This window comes from Oryctolagus cuniculus, chromosome 6 (genome assembly GCF_051225735.1).
Source record: "Oryctolagus cuniculus isolate XC-2025 breed Fujian yellow rabbit chromosome 6, ASM5122573v1, whole genome shotgun sequence".
Taxonomy (NCBI): domain Eukaryota; kingdom Metazoa; phylum Chordata; class Mammalia; order Lagomorpha; family Leporidae; genus Oryctolagus; species Oryctolagus cuniculus.
Genome location: NC_142872.1, coordinates 48,652,801 through 48,665,480, shown reverse-complemented (window position 1 = coordinate 48,665,480; position 12,680 = coordinate 48,652,801). Strand labels below are relative to the sequence as shown.

The following is a 12,680-nucleotide window of genomic DNA, read 5'->3' as shown; positions in this document are numbered from 1 at the left end:
AGAGAGCACTAAGGTAAATTCAAGCACCAACTCCAAGCCCAGGTGGAAGGACTGGCCCACGAGAGCAGGTATGCAAAACAAATGGCAGTGAGATAAGCATTAGCTCCCACATGCTCTCCTTTGGAAGTGCAGTAGCCTGGGATAACAGTGGTGGAGAGAACAAGCTTAAACAGTACAGATCTAAATAAGTTTTAACAGATGACAAGATTTAACAAAACGGCAATCCTCCTGCAAACTAAAATGAAAATTATCTGTTAATGGAGGAGCACTTGCTTAAAGTATCTAAGAAACAACACACACTTAGCACATTGCAATCTGATTAACAGTAGATGACAAGATCGTCCCACTGCAGGCTCTGTCCTGGCCCGGAAGACAGTACTTAGGTGCTAAAGGACTGACTAGTTCCCTTGTTCCTAGGCCTCGGTTTCTTCTACCACAGGAGACTTTTTTTTTTTTTTTTTTTTTTTTTTACAGGCAGAATGGACAGTGAGAGAGACAGAGAAAGGTCTTCCTTTGCCGATGGTTCACCCTCCAATATTTTCTAAAGAGTAAGTTTGTATGAACTGTTACCAGTGAATGGCAGGGTTCTTGTCTTCGCACAAGAAAGAATTCAGGCGTGAGACAGAGAGTAGTGGAAAGTAAAGTAGCAAAGTTTATTAAGGAAGGGACATTAGCAAGAACCGATGGGCACCTTTCCAGACAGAACCAGAGAGGGAGTGCCCAGTCGCTCGGACTGGGGGAGAGCAGGGTTACATGATTGAGTGGAGAGATTACACCTGGGCAGGCCAGGTGGGTGGCTCAGCAGAGAGGCAGAGGGCTGAGCACGCAGTCTAGTTGGGGGGGAGGGGTTAAGGAGATGGGTCTTTGTCTTCACACATCTCCTTCTGAAACAAAGGATTTTATGGATATAAATATTAAGAAGCTCCTGAGTTTTCCCCTAAAGCTATCAGACAAGAGGAAGCCTAGCTGGCACCGTCCTAACCCAGGATCTGGAGCTCCTGAGTTTTCCCCTAAAGCTATCAGACAGGAGAAAGCCTAGCTGGCACCGTCCTAACCCAGGATCTGGAGCAGGGTGTTTGAAACGCAGATACTGGGCTGCATCTGGAAGATTGTGGAAGACTGTCAAGCAGAAGGGGCAGGGACCCTGACCTGGTAGGTTATCGGGTAGGAGGGGGCAGAGCAGGATGCGAATACTGGGCTGCCCCTGAAACATTATCGGGATGACTTTGAGATGCAGATGCATATGCTGGACATAGATGTCTTTTCTTTAGGCCTTTGTCACACACACAAGCTCATATCTGACTTCATACCTAACAGAATGACAGTATAAAAGCTATTTGCAGGGCTGGTGCTATGGCACAGGCATCCCATATGGGCCATGGTTAGGGTCCTGGCTGCTCCACTTCTGATCCAGCTCCCCACTAATGAGCCTTGGAAAGGAGAAGATGGTCCTCCATCCATGTGGGAGACTCAGATGAAGCTCCTGGCTTTGGTCTGGCCCAGCCCTGGCCACTGCAACCATTTGGGGAATGAACCAACAGATGGACAACCTCTGTCTCTCTGTAACTCAGCCTCTCAAATAAGTAAATATTAAAAAGGAAAAAAAAAAAAACCACAAACTAAGCAGCTTGGTACTACACTTGGCTTTTCATAATGTCCCTTCTACTAAAGGATGCTAAACTTAATACTCTCCCTGCCAGCCAAGTGCTCTTGGAGTCACTCTTAATTCTTCTCAAAGTCCCCTTTTCTATTAGAGAAAGTTTGAGTGACCCAGTTACACTTACAGGCTAAGAAGTTTAAGTCAGGATTGATGATCGTCGCTGTTCCCAGTGCTTCACGTATAGTATCTTCCAACAAAGACAAGGTGCCTACCCTAACTTGACACATGTCTCAGGGGGACAGCTTCCTACATGGCTTAGTACTGAGCAAGGAGCAAACTTAACTGACCATTTGGCTCAATCAAGTAGCAGGAGCTCAAGTAGGACAGGTCTGAAAAGACAGAGAAAGGAACACTTCAGTCTCCTCTTCAGGGAATTCAGGGTAGGGACAGCTGGATAGAATGTACACAACAGGAGGCAGCCTGTTCCCTACTGACAGCCCAGCAAGAGTGGGAAACATCTGCTTTTCTAAGGTAAGCTCCAAAACCCCAGACAGGTCAAACATTGACATTTTAAATAATGAAAATAGTTAAGTTTTGCAAAAACGGCTAGCCACCCCCCCCCCAAAATAAAAATCCATGGGTAGCCAACCACAATGTCTGTTTTTATTCCAATTTCCTATTTGGAATCCAAATACCAGCTCTAGGGGGTTGGTGCTGTGCCATAGCAGATTAAGGCTGCCATCTGCAGCACTGGCATCCCATATGGGTGTGGGTTCAAATCCCAGCTGCTCAACTTCCAAACCAGCTCCTTGCTAATTCAACTGGGAAAGCAGAAGACGGCCAAGTGCTTGGGCCCCTGCACCCACATGCGAGACCTGGAAGAAGTTCCTGGCTTCTGGCTTTGGACCAGCCCAGCTCCAGCCATTGCAACCATTTGGTGAGTAAACCAGCAGATGGAAGACCCCTCTTCCTTCTCCCCCTCCCACCTTGTAACTTTCAAATAAAATAAAGGCAAAAAAAAAAAAAAAAAGTCTCTTCACTACTAAGTGAATCAATGAACCTTTGAGTCTAATTTTTCCCCTTTGAAAAATAGTGTCACAGACATTAAACTCAAGAATGCTTACTAAATACCTAATTTCCAACAATGGGTGAACGAAATCCAGTTTCCTGTAAGTTTAGAGTGTTTAAATTATCTGCAGTGATCGTCAAAGAAGCTAACTGAAGATCCCACTGAGGTTCAGTTCTCAGAAGATTTTGAGCCTTTCAAATTCTGATTACTGAATACTGAGTATGAAACCATTACAAAGCAAACAGAACCAGCAATAAAGGATGCCTAGCAACAGATACTTAATGAGTTGGAAGTGGATTTTCTAATTAAGAGAGCTAATAATTGTCACTAGTTAATGGCCACAAAAAGACAAAAATGTACACACACACGATGAAGAGTACACTTTTCAGGGGATACAATGGCAGTTTCTAAAATAAGCTGTTAAACCAAACCAAGGGGTTTTAAGGTAAATTTTTATATATCAAACTAGTTTTCAAACTGCTTCAAGTAAACTCCAAGGAATACCAACATCAGGATTAACTTCCATGAAAGAAATGCTTTATTAACACAAACGCAGACTACCAAGCAGTAAGAAATTCAAATATCCATATCGTAACACACAGGTGGCAGGTCAACATCCAGGGCCGACAGGATGCTTGAAGGAGATGGCAACGGACCTGGAAAACAGCAGTTCCTTATGAAATGTCTACAAACCCGCAAGTCACCTCCACATCAGACAGGAGCTGTGACTTGTCATCATGAGGAAGCAATCCTCACTCCCCACCCCTCCTCACACACACAGCTTGGGATACGCATGTGGTCCCCAAAATGATTCATTAGAAAGCAAGTCTGAACATGTCTCACGCTCTGAGAGACCAAAGAGCAAGCAAAGAGGCTCACTAAAAAGCTATCTGATCCGAACAAACTGAAGACACACTGGTGATGGCTTCAAACCTCCTGCAGGATGAAGGTCCTGGCATTCCATACACAGCCCAAGTGGCTTGATCCCACATTAGCTGTGGATATAGCTTGGGATTCTCATTCTGAGCATGTTTACTATACACTTACAGCCTAAGAAGCTGTGTGTTTAATCTAATCTCTCGTTTAAATCTAATCTCTTCTTGCTGTATCTGAGGCTGTCTGGATTCCAGATTAGCTTCCTCCTGCCAGAGGACTCAGGACTGAGAAGCACTGCGAGCTGAGAAGCGCTTTCATTGTTCTGAAATCTTACCCCTGTGGTTTAAGGATAGAAATTATTCATAGGCAAACCCTCCTCACCACCCTGCGCCCACAGCAATGCAAGTGTTAGGGAACACATGGCCTGCAGTCCGTCTAGACGGGTGCACGTTCACTTACCAGCCTCCCATGGAGTAGAAGCCATCTTCACCGGCGTAGGGGGGCCCAGCTGCAACAGCTTCTCAAGCTCTCTCTGCTCATCGATGATCATGAGAGGCACTCCGTTCAAGGGCAGGTGTGCGACCTGGTGCTCTTCAGGCAGGTCAAAGCTCTCAAAATCTGCACACGCACAGCAAACGTTTCGTCAGGGCGGCAGTGCTTGGCGCAGTGAGTGGAAGGGCAGGTCTCAGTCTCTCAGGGGGTCCGGAGGGCTCAGCTATTTCCGTAATACTACCAATACCCTCTCCCACTGTTTCAACATTTGCAATGGTGGGTTAAAAAAACTATAGTACTCGTCACTGTATACTGCACCAGCAATCATTAGCTTCGACTTCCCTGATGAGATCAGTGGCAACACTAATCAATGTGCTTTTGATCCTGCATAGTCAAATATTTTAGCATTCGGATATCCACATCTCAGAGAACCAATATCTATAGGCAATCAATGCATAGTAAATATGAGGGTAAAATATACACTCCAAGTGAAATTATTGTCAGAATACAAAATACTCATTGACATGCTTTTGGATTCCACATTGCGATTATACATTCGCAAACAGCTACCTGGGGGCCAGCGCTATGGCGAAGTAGGTTAAGCCTCTGCCTGTGGCACCTGCATCCCACATGGGTGCCAGTTCTAGTCCTGGCTGCTCCTCTTCCAATCCAGCTCTCTGCTGTGGCCTGGAAAGGCAGTGGAATATAGCCCAAGTGCTTGGGCCCCTGCACCTGCATGGGGAACCAAGCAGAGGCTCTTGGCTTCGGATCAGCTCAACTCCGGCATTGCAGCCATTTGGGGAGTGAGCCAGCCAATGAAAGACCATTCTCTGTCTCTCACTCTCTCTCTCCCTCTCACTTTCTGTAACTTTAGCTCTCAAATAAAAATCTTTAATAAACAAAAAAAAAAATAAACAGCCACCTATAAAGTTTTAGGGAGCTATCAGAATTATCTACTCTTCCTATCAAAATACTGCTCCTTTGCGAGACCTATCTATGTGAGGCCATATTTTAAAATAATTACTTGAAAGAGAATTACAGAGAGGAGATATAGAGACAACTCCCATCTACTAGTTCACTTCCCAAATGGCCCCATTAGCCAGGCCTGGGCCAGGCTAAAGCCTGGGTGGCAGGGGCTCAACCACCCTGCCACATGCCTGTCTCAGAAGGTAAGATCTTTGAAATGCAATATTCTTCATTATTTCTGAGAAAACTAAAACATTAATTTCAGTTGAAGAGCCAGTGGTGTGGCATAGTGGGTAAAAGCTGCAACCTGCAGTGCTGGCTTCCCACATGGATGCTGGTTTGAATCCTAGCTGCTCGAATTCCGATCCAGCTCTTTGCTGTGGCCCGGGAAAGCAGTGGAAGATGGCCCAAGTCTCCCTGTGCCCACGTGGGAGACCTGGAAGAAGCTCCTAGCTCTGGATTGGCCCAGTTCCAGCCATTGTGGCAATCTGGGGAGTGAACCAGCAGATCGAAGACCTCTCTCTGCCTCTCTGTAACTCTGCCTTTGAAATAAATAAATCTAAACACACACACACACACACACACACACACACAAAACAAACCTGAATAACCCATTCTTTAATTCAGCAACCCTTCAAGTTTACTCTCTGGATGTATAACAATTTAACTTCAGTGATACTAATCACAGACCTGTTTTTAATATATAAAAGCCAGAACGACCTAAATATATTTGTTAGTAAAATAACTACCTTTGGCTACAGGGGTAAAAAAGTCAGGCTCACACATCTTGAAGGCCTTGCCTCGCCTGCCCCATGCCTCTCCTGTACTCTCCTTCACCTGGCCTTTCATTTCCCAGAACCGCTCCCGTCCCTTCCCCTACCCGAGGACTTGTGCACACACGCTGACCCACAATGCTTTTTCTTCTTGCTCACACTCATGGTGAGAGGATTTGTTCAGTATCTGCGTTTCCTTCCAAAGTGGGCTTCATCAAGGCAGGGTCCTATCCTGTCAGCCTGCATCCAAAACCTAATAGTACCTGGCATATGGAAGTCTCTCCTTAAGTATTTAAGCAAATTAAAGCTTGAAAAACTAGTGCCAGCATAGAAAATATTTCAGATACATATATTAAGAGTTTTTTTAAAAAACACATGAATTCACTGATTATAGATTTTTCTAACCAAAGAAACATGTAAGCCTATCAACCTCTTCAAGCATTGTTCAACTTTCTTGCTAAAACAACTGTCCAGAGTGAGCCTTGTTCAATGTTAGTACACACGTCTTAACTTCCCTTGAGACTAAGCTGTTGAAAACAAGAACAATGTCCTCCACCTCTCTGCTCCAATTCTCCTCCTGACCTGAAGTAAATTCTTGCAGATCATTCCATCAGCAAGTCTATTTGTTCAAAGCAAACCTGATTCACAGCTGCACTGTAATTATGGGCTATATATCAAACTCTCAAATTACAGCTGAGATAAATTCAAGAGAATCTAAAGGCCAATACCAAAAGATACTACCTAGAGGATTGAAGGGAAAAAATTTTTCTATTTCTGGATAGGTGTCATCTGAGGCAGGAACAGGGTTTTTTGCTTTAACATTCTTCTCAGTTATCTAAAACCCAAGAAAATATGAATTAGTAAGAGTGGAAACTTTGTCAATTGACTGTAAATCAGATTGTAAAACCTCGCCAATATACATAATTATGGAGGATTATTTGGTGCCGTGCTTGGGATACCATTTGGGCCATCTGTATTCCATACTGCAGTGCCTGGCTGTTTCTGATCCAGCTTCCTGCTCGTGCACACCCTAGGGTGGCAGGTCCTTGAGTAGCTCAAGCACTTGGATTCCTGCGACCCACGTAGGAGGCCCAGATTGAGCTCCTGGCTCCTGGCTCAGCTCGGCCTCGGCCCAGCTGTCACAGGCATCTGAGGAGTGAACCAGTGGATGGCAGATCTTTCTCACATGCACGCACTCTGACTGCCCCCACCACCCTTGTCTGCCTTTCAAATAAAAATTTAAGTATATATAAAATTACCTATGTTTCAAAATCTGTCAATTTCACACTGCCTTCTAAAAACCTGTAACACTTAGTTCTCATGATTATATTTAAATACAAAGTAACCCTAGTAGCAGGGCTCAAAAGTTAAGTTTGAAATTTAAATACTAGCACCTGTTAGCCTAAGGGATCAACTTATCAACTCAATTATTCAACCCAACAGGAGAGAAAATTAGCAGGAATCACCCTAGAATCGTAGCTAACCTCTGAAACCACTGATGACTTATGGAAATATAATTTTTCACTATATTTCACTTTATATTATTTGCTTGGTTAACATTAAAAACAACTTTGTGTTCCGCAGATAGCCAAGGACTTGAGAACACTGCTTTGAGAAGTGCCCAGGCTGGAATTGGTGGTTGGACAGTCTACTACAGCAGTGGGCCAACATGCAAGCCATGTCTCCTCGATTTCTGTACCTCACATCTGCCTACATCCCTCCTGCAGGGTTTCCCAGATGTCAGTTCTGTGTAACATTCTATCTTTGCCTTCTCTTTGCAATACCCATACCTCACCTTTTCCAAGTCATTTCACTTTTAAAATAGACTCCTATCCTAAGCTGCATTACATGCAATCACAGGTTTGATATAAAGTACTAGATATTTGTTTCCTAATATGTATTAAGCAATGATTCAAATAATCTTTATAACCGAGTGCTCTCAGTCTGGGAGATACTGACCAAGTCCCACCTGCTAGCAATTGGCACCTAACCAACTGGCGCTGCTCTTCCAGACAAACACCAGGCGAGCACCTGAGCCATCAGTGATGAGACTTGCAGGGACTCTCTCTGGTACTTTATATAACCCATAAGTAGCAACCGCCAACCAATCTGCTTCAAAACACTAGCCAAGAGCAGCTGAAGCAAAAAAAAAAAAAAAAAAAAAAAAAAAAACCACATTTGGCTGCTTCTAAGACTTCCAATCTTGTGGTACAGCGAGGGCCACAAGGACATTTGTGCTTGCTACCCTGTATCTCTCTCCTACTCCCAGAGAAGAAACCCAGGTAGGGTGCCAATAATCCTTTCAAGAGTCTAAAAGTGCTCAAGTGTTTCAACACTGTTTTTATAAACAACACTCACCTTTTTGGCAGCGCTGGACTGTTTTTGTTTGAGGGGTCCATTCGTCTTCACGGACTTTTCTATAGCTCTGTTGACAGTTCCCAAGGCCTTTCTGGCAGCTTTCGGTAAGGCTGGTGGACCATCAAACCTTTTGCCAACAAGCGGCGCTGAAACCTGCGCTCTCCCCTCTAAGGCTTTCGCTGCTGGAGAAAAAGTCTTACCTAAGAACGTTCAGGTGGTAAACACCTGTGCAACCCGTTAGTTTCATCGCGTCTTCACCCCCCACCTTGGGACCCAGCAGGACCACTGACATGCCTAACAGCACCGAGGATCAGCACTCTTATCTCATTCATATATCCAACACGAATAAGGGACCAGTAACAAACGACTGCATTTGCCCGAGAAGCACATGCAATGGCTCGCCGGGCTCCAGCGACTCACTGGCAACACCTGTGTGTCTCCGGCTGCAGCCTTGTGTACTTACAAGGCCCAGACCCCAGCTTCAGCCCATCCTTAGGAGCCACGAGGGTGCCAGGTTCTCCGTTTTCCTTATCAACAAAGATCAGAGTAGCCATTCTGGATTATTCTAGGCATAAGAAGTAGACATTAGGGGACCCAGGAAAGCCAGAAGTTAGGTACAGCATAGACCCAACTGCCTAGTCTGAGGACATCCACACAAAACCCCCAAAAGCCAACCAGTGAGGAAAGCCCGTGCTTGGGCCAACAGGCACTCAAACCAGCTCTTAACCCTGCAGGCCCGTGTCAGAGGCCCCAGCTCTCCACGGCCGGCGGGCAGTCTGGGGCTGGCACCCACCCGAGAACCGCGCTGTGTTAAGGACGCAACCCGCGGCTCAACAGGAATCGCAGCCACGGACAACCCAAACCCCAGCTCCACGCCGCCTCCTTCCCCGCAGGACCCGGTCCGCCCAGCCACTCGCGACCCTGGAGTTCAGCCCCACAGCGCCCAACAGCCACACTCACGCGAGTCTCGGCAGCCCGCTGGTGCCACACACTCCCGGTTTAAACCACAACTCGCGATCCGATTGGCTCATCCGCCCAGAAGGCCGGACAGGGGGGCGCGGAGTTCCAAGAAGAGCCAATGGGAGGGACATACGTTGCCAGGGCTCCGCCCTGAAAGCGCGTTCTCCGGAAGTTTGGTTTCCCGGGAAGAAAAAAAGAGTAGGGTTGCTTAATATTCGGAAAACACGGGAGGCGTGTGTGCTCTCTCTAATGTTGAGCTGTATGGACTGAGACGCTGGCCCGATAATGCTGTTTTGTTGCTCTAGGGTCTTTTTTACTTAAATGGCATTGTAGAAAAGATTGAGAATAAGTAGTAGTAAAACTTTTATTTATGCTCTTACAACCGAGTAGGTAAGGCAGTGATTTTGTATCTTTAGGAGAAAGTTTCAAAGCCTACATGATAGTAGGATGTGTGGCGTGATTTGTTTCACCAGTCCCCTCCTGCTGGACCTTGGGATAGTTTCTGAATGGTACTAAGCGGCGCTGGAGTTAAGACACCAGTGAGGACGCGTGCATTGTGCTTCCTGGGTTGGAGCCCTGGCTCCCCTGCCAATTCCGGCTTCCTGTTAACGCCCACCCTGGGAGACAGCGCGTGATAACAACCTATTTGGGTCCCTGCCACCGGCGCGGTAGACCCAGATTGAGTTTCGCTGCTCCTGGCTTCTGATGTGTCCCAGCCCCTGCTGTTGCAGCATGTGATTGAGTGAATTAGAGCTGGGAAGATCTCTGTATCTATCTCTGCCTCTCTGCCTGTCAAATAAATTTTTTAAAAAATAAATAAAAATAAGAGTAAGGTCACTGGTAGGTAGTACCAGTCTCGGCTAAAGCTTTCCTTGAACCAAAATAGGAAAATTTAATGTGGCCTATAAATTCCTACACGATCCAGTACACCCAGCCCCTCCCTCCAGCCACATCCTTGGTCCTGGTTTTCTAGCTCCAAACACGTGGGGCTTCCCTCCCTTTGTTGAAACCACCAAACTCTAACTTCTGAATCTCAGCACACATTGTTGTAGCCACCTCAGAAAGTTCTCCCAGACTCCCTAAGGGTTTCTCCCAAAGGGAAGCCCCTAAAAGAAGAGAATAGAGCTTTTATCTAACAAGATAGGAAAGGGAAGAGAGGAAGAGGTCAGCAATTTTTCTTGGCCCTAAACCCAAGACTACAGGAGGATCACTGGTAGGACTTTAGAACAGGCAGAGATGGAATTGTTTCTGCAAGTTATCCTAACATCTGATCTTCAGTTTCTTCTCTAGTAAAACAGAAATTGTGATAGAACCCATCTTACAATATTCTTGGGAGGACTGAATAAGATAACATGTGTTTTACCACATCACCTAACATAGAATAAGCCTTTAATAATGTTAGCTAGCACAGCTGAGGGAGACAAAAATACCTGTCAATTGAGTATATGCTTGTATGTGCTTTAAACATCTCCAGAAATAAAATTATAACAATGGTTATCCCCGAAGAGCAGAACATAGAAACTGGAACATAAGGGTACAGAGAAATTTACTTTTCACTGTGTATATTTTTGTACTAATTTTTACTTTATCATGTATAGCTCATGTACCATAAAATACATTATCAATCAAAATTTTAAATATCAGTAAGATTTTTTTAAATAGAAATAAGTAAAGAAAATGATAAGACAACCAGACTGGAAGAAAATATTTCCAAAGATACATTTGATGACATTATGTTACCTAAAATATACAAAGAACTCTTAAAATTCAACAATAAGAAAACAAACAACCCTATTAAAAACAGGGGAAAGACCTGGACATCTCACACAGAAGATACACAGATGTCAAGTAAATGTAGGAAAATATAGATGTCTTTACACTTATTCAAAATGGCCAACCTCCAAAACACAGAGAATACCAATTTCTGTTGAAAGTGTAGAACAACAGGAATTCACTGCTGGTGGAAATACAAAACTTTGCAGCTAGTTTGGGAAGATAGTCTGGCAGTTTCTTACAATGCAAACACACTTTTACCATATAACCCTGCCTCCAGCTTCTTTCAATTTTATCAAAATGTGTTAAATTGAAAACAATATCCAGGGACTGGCGTTGTGGGGTAATGTGTAAAGCCTCTGTCTGCAGTGCTGGCATCCCATATGGGCACTAGTTTGTGGGCATATGGGCCATATGGGCACTGACTGCTCCACTTCAGTTCAGCTTCCTGTTAATGGCCTGGGAAAAGCAGCGGAAGATGAACCAAGTGCTTGGGCCCCTGCACCCACATGGAAGATCTGGAAGAAGCTCCTGGCTTCCTGGCTTCGGCCTGGCTGAGCCCTGGCCATTGTGGCCATCTGGGGAATGAACCAGTGGATGGATGATACCTCTCTCTCCAGCCTCCCACCCTTGTCTCTCCCTCTCAGTATATAACTCTTCCAAATAAGTAAATATTTTAAAAGAAAACTTATGAGCACACAAAATGCAAATGGTTGTTTATAGCAGCTTTATTCACGCATGCCAAACCTTGGAAGCAACCAATATATCCATTAGTAGACAAATGGATATATTGTAGTATGTCCTGGCAGTAGCATATTATTCAGCACTAAAAGACATGGAGGTTCATTTTGTCATGGTTATTCTTTCATTTTCTCTGATCCATGGCAGATCTTAGGTGCATATTACTAATTGAAACAAGCCAATCAATAAAGTCTACATAAAATATGAATCCAAATTTATGACATTCTAGAAAAGACAAAACAGCAAAGGTTAGAGGAAGGGAAATATGAAAACATGGAGCACAGAAGGAACTATTCTGTATGATAGCATAATCATGGATACATGCCATTAAGCATTTGCCCAAGCCCATAGGACACACATCTGTTGTAAACATGCTGTTGTAAACCATGGACTTTGGGAGACAGAGATACGCATGTGTGGTTCACTGGTTATAACCAATGTGCCACTCAGGAGTAGAACAGGATAGTGGGGGAAGCTCTGGGGATGGGGAGTGAGAAGGCATATGGAAGCTCTTTACTTTTTGCTAAATTGTGCTGTAAACTATAAATTCAAAATATAGTCTATTTAAACAAAGAAATTTGGAAAGGCAAATTAACATTGAAGTGAACTTTGACAGTGGTTTTTTAATAAAAAAGATTTATTTATTTATTTATTTGAAAGGCAGAGTTACAGAGAGAGCGACAGAGAGAAAGCGAGAGATTTTTCCATCCACTGTTTCACTCCCCAGTAGTCATAATAGCCAGGGCTGGGCCGGTAGCCTGGAACTCCATCTGGATCTCCCACTTGGGTTCAGAGATTTAAGGACCTAGGCCATCTTCCATTGCTTTCCTAGAACATTAGCAGGGAGCTGGATGGGAAGTGGAGCATCCCTGACTCAAACGATAATGCACATTTGAGATGCTAGCATTGCAATTGGTAGCTTAATCTATGCCAGTCCAACCACCACCTCCCATTTTTTGAAAACAGGAAAGATTTTTTTCTCCTCTTGCCCTTTAAAATTCTACTTAGTGTTCATGGCAGCAGTGGGTTGAGCAAGAACTCAGTCCAACATAGTCAAACAAGCAAGTGGCAT

At 44.5% G+C, this 12,680-nt stretch overlaps 1 protein-coding gene across 4 annotated transcripts; it reads right to left on the bottom strand.

Annotated features, from left to right (window-relative positions):
• Window positions 1-3,184: 3,184 nt before the first annotated feature.
• Window positions 3,185-9,228, bottom strand: PTTG1 (PTTG1 regulator of sister chromatid separation, securin). Of its 4 annotated transcripts, none has more exons than XM_008255352.5 (6): window positions 9,095-9,228; window positions 8,598-8,699; window positions 8,135-8,316; window positions 6,518-6,611; window positions 4,005-4,163; window positions 3,185-3,325 (listed from the first exon to the last, which is right to left on the bottom strand). In XM_008255352.5, exons 2-6 carry the CDS (start codon window positions 8,686-8,688, stop codon window positions 3,246-3,248), a joined length of 606 nt encoding a protein of 201 aa, XP_008253574.3. In that variant the 5' UTR covers window positions 8,689-8,699; window positions 9,095-9,228; the 3' UTR covers window positions 3,185-3,245. The 4 variants fall into 4 exon arrangements, with proteins under 4 accessions (XP_008253574.3, XP_051699533.2, XP_002710398.3 ...); XM_051843573.3 differs by having other exon boundaries at window positions 8,135-8,313; XM_002710352.5 differs by having other exon boundaries at window positions 8,928-9,111.
• Window positions 9,229-12,680: the final 3,452 nt, after the last annotated feature.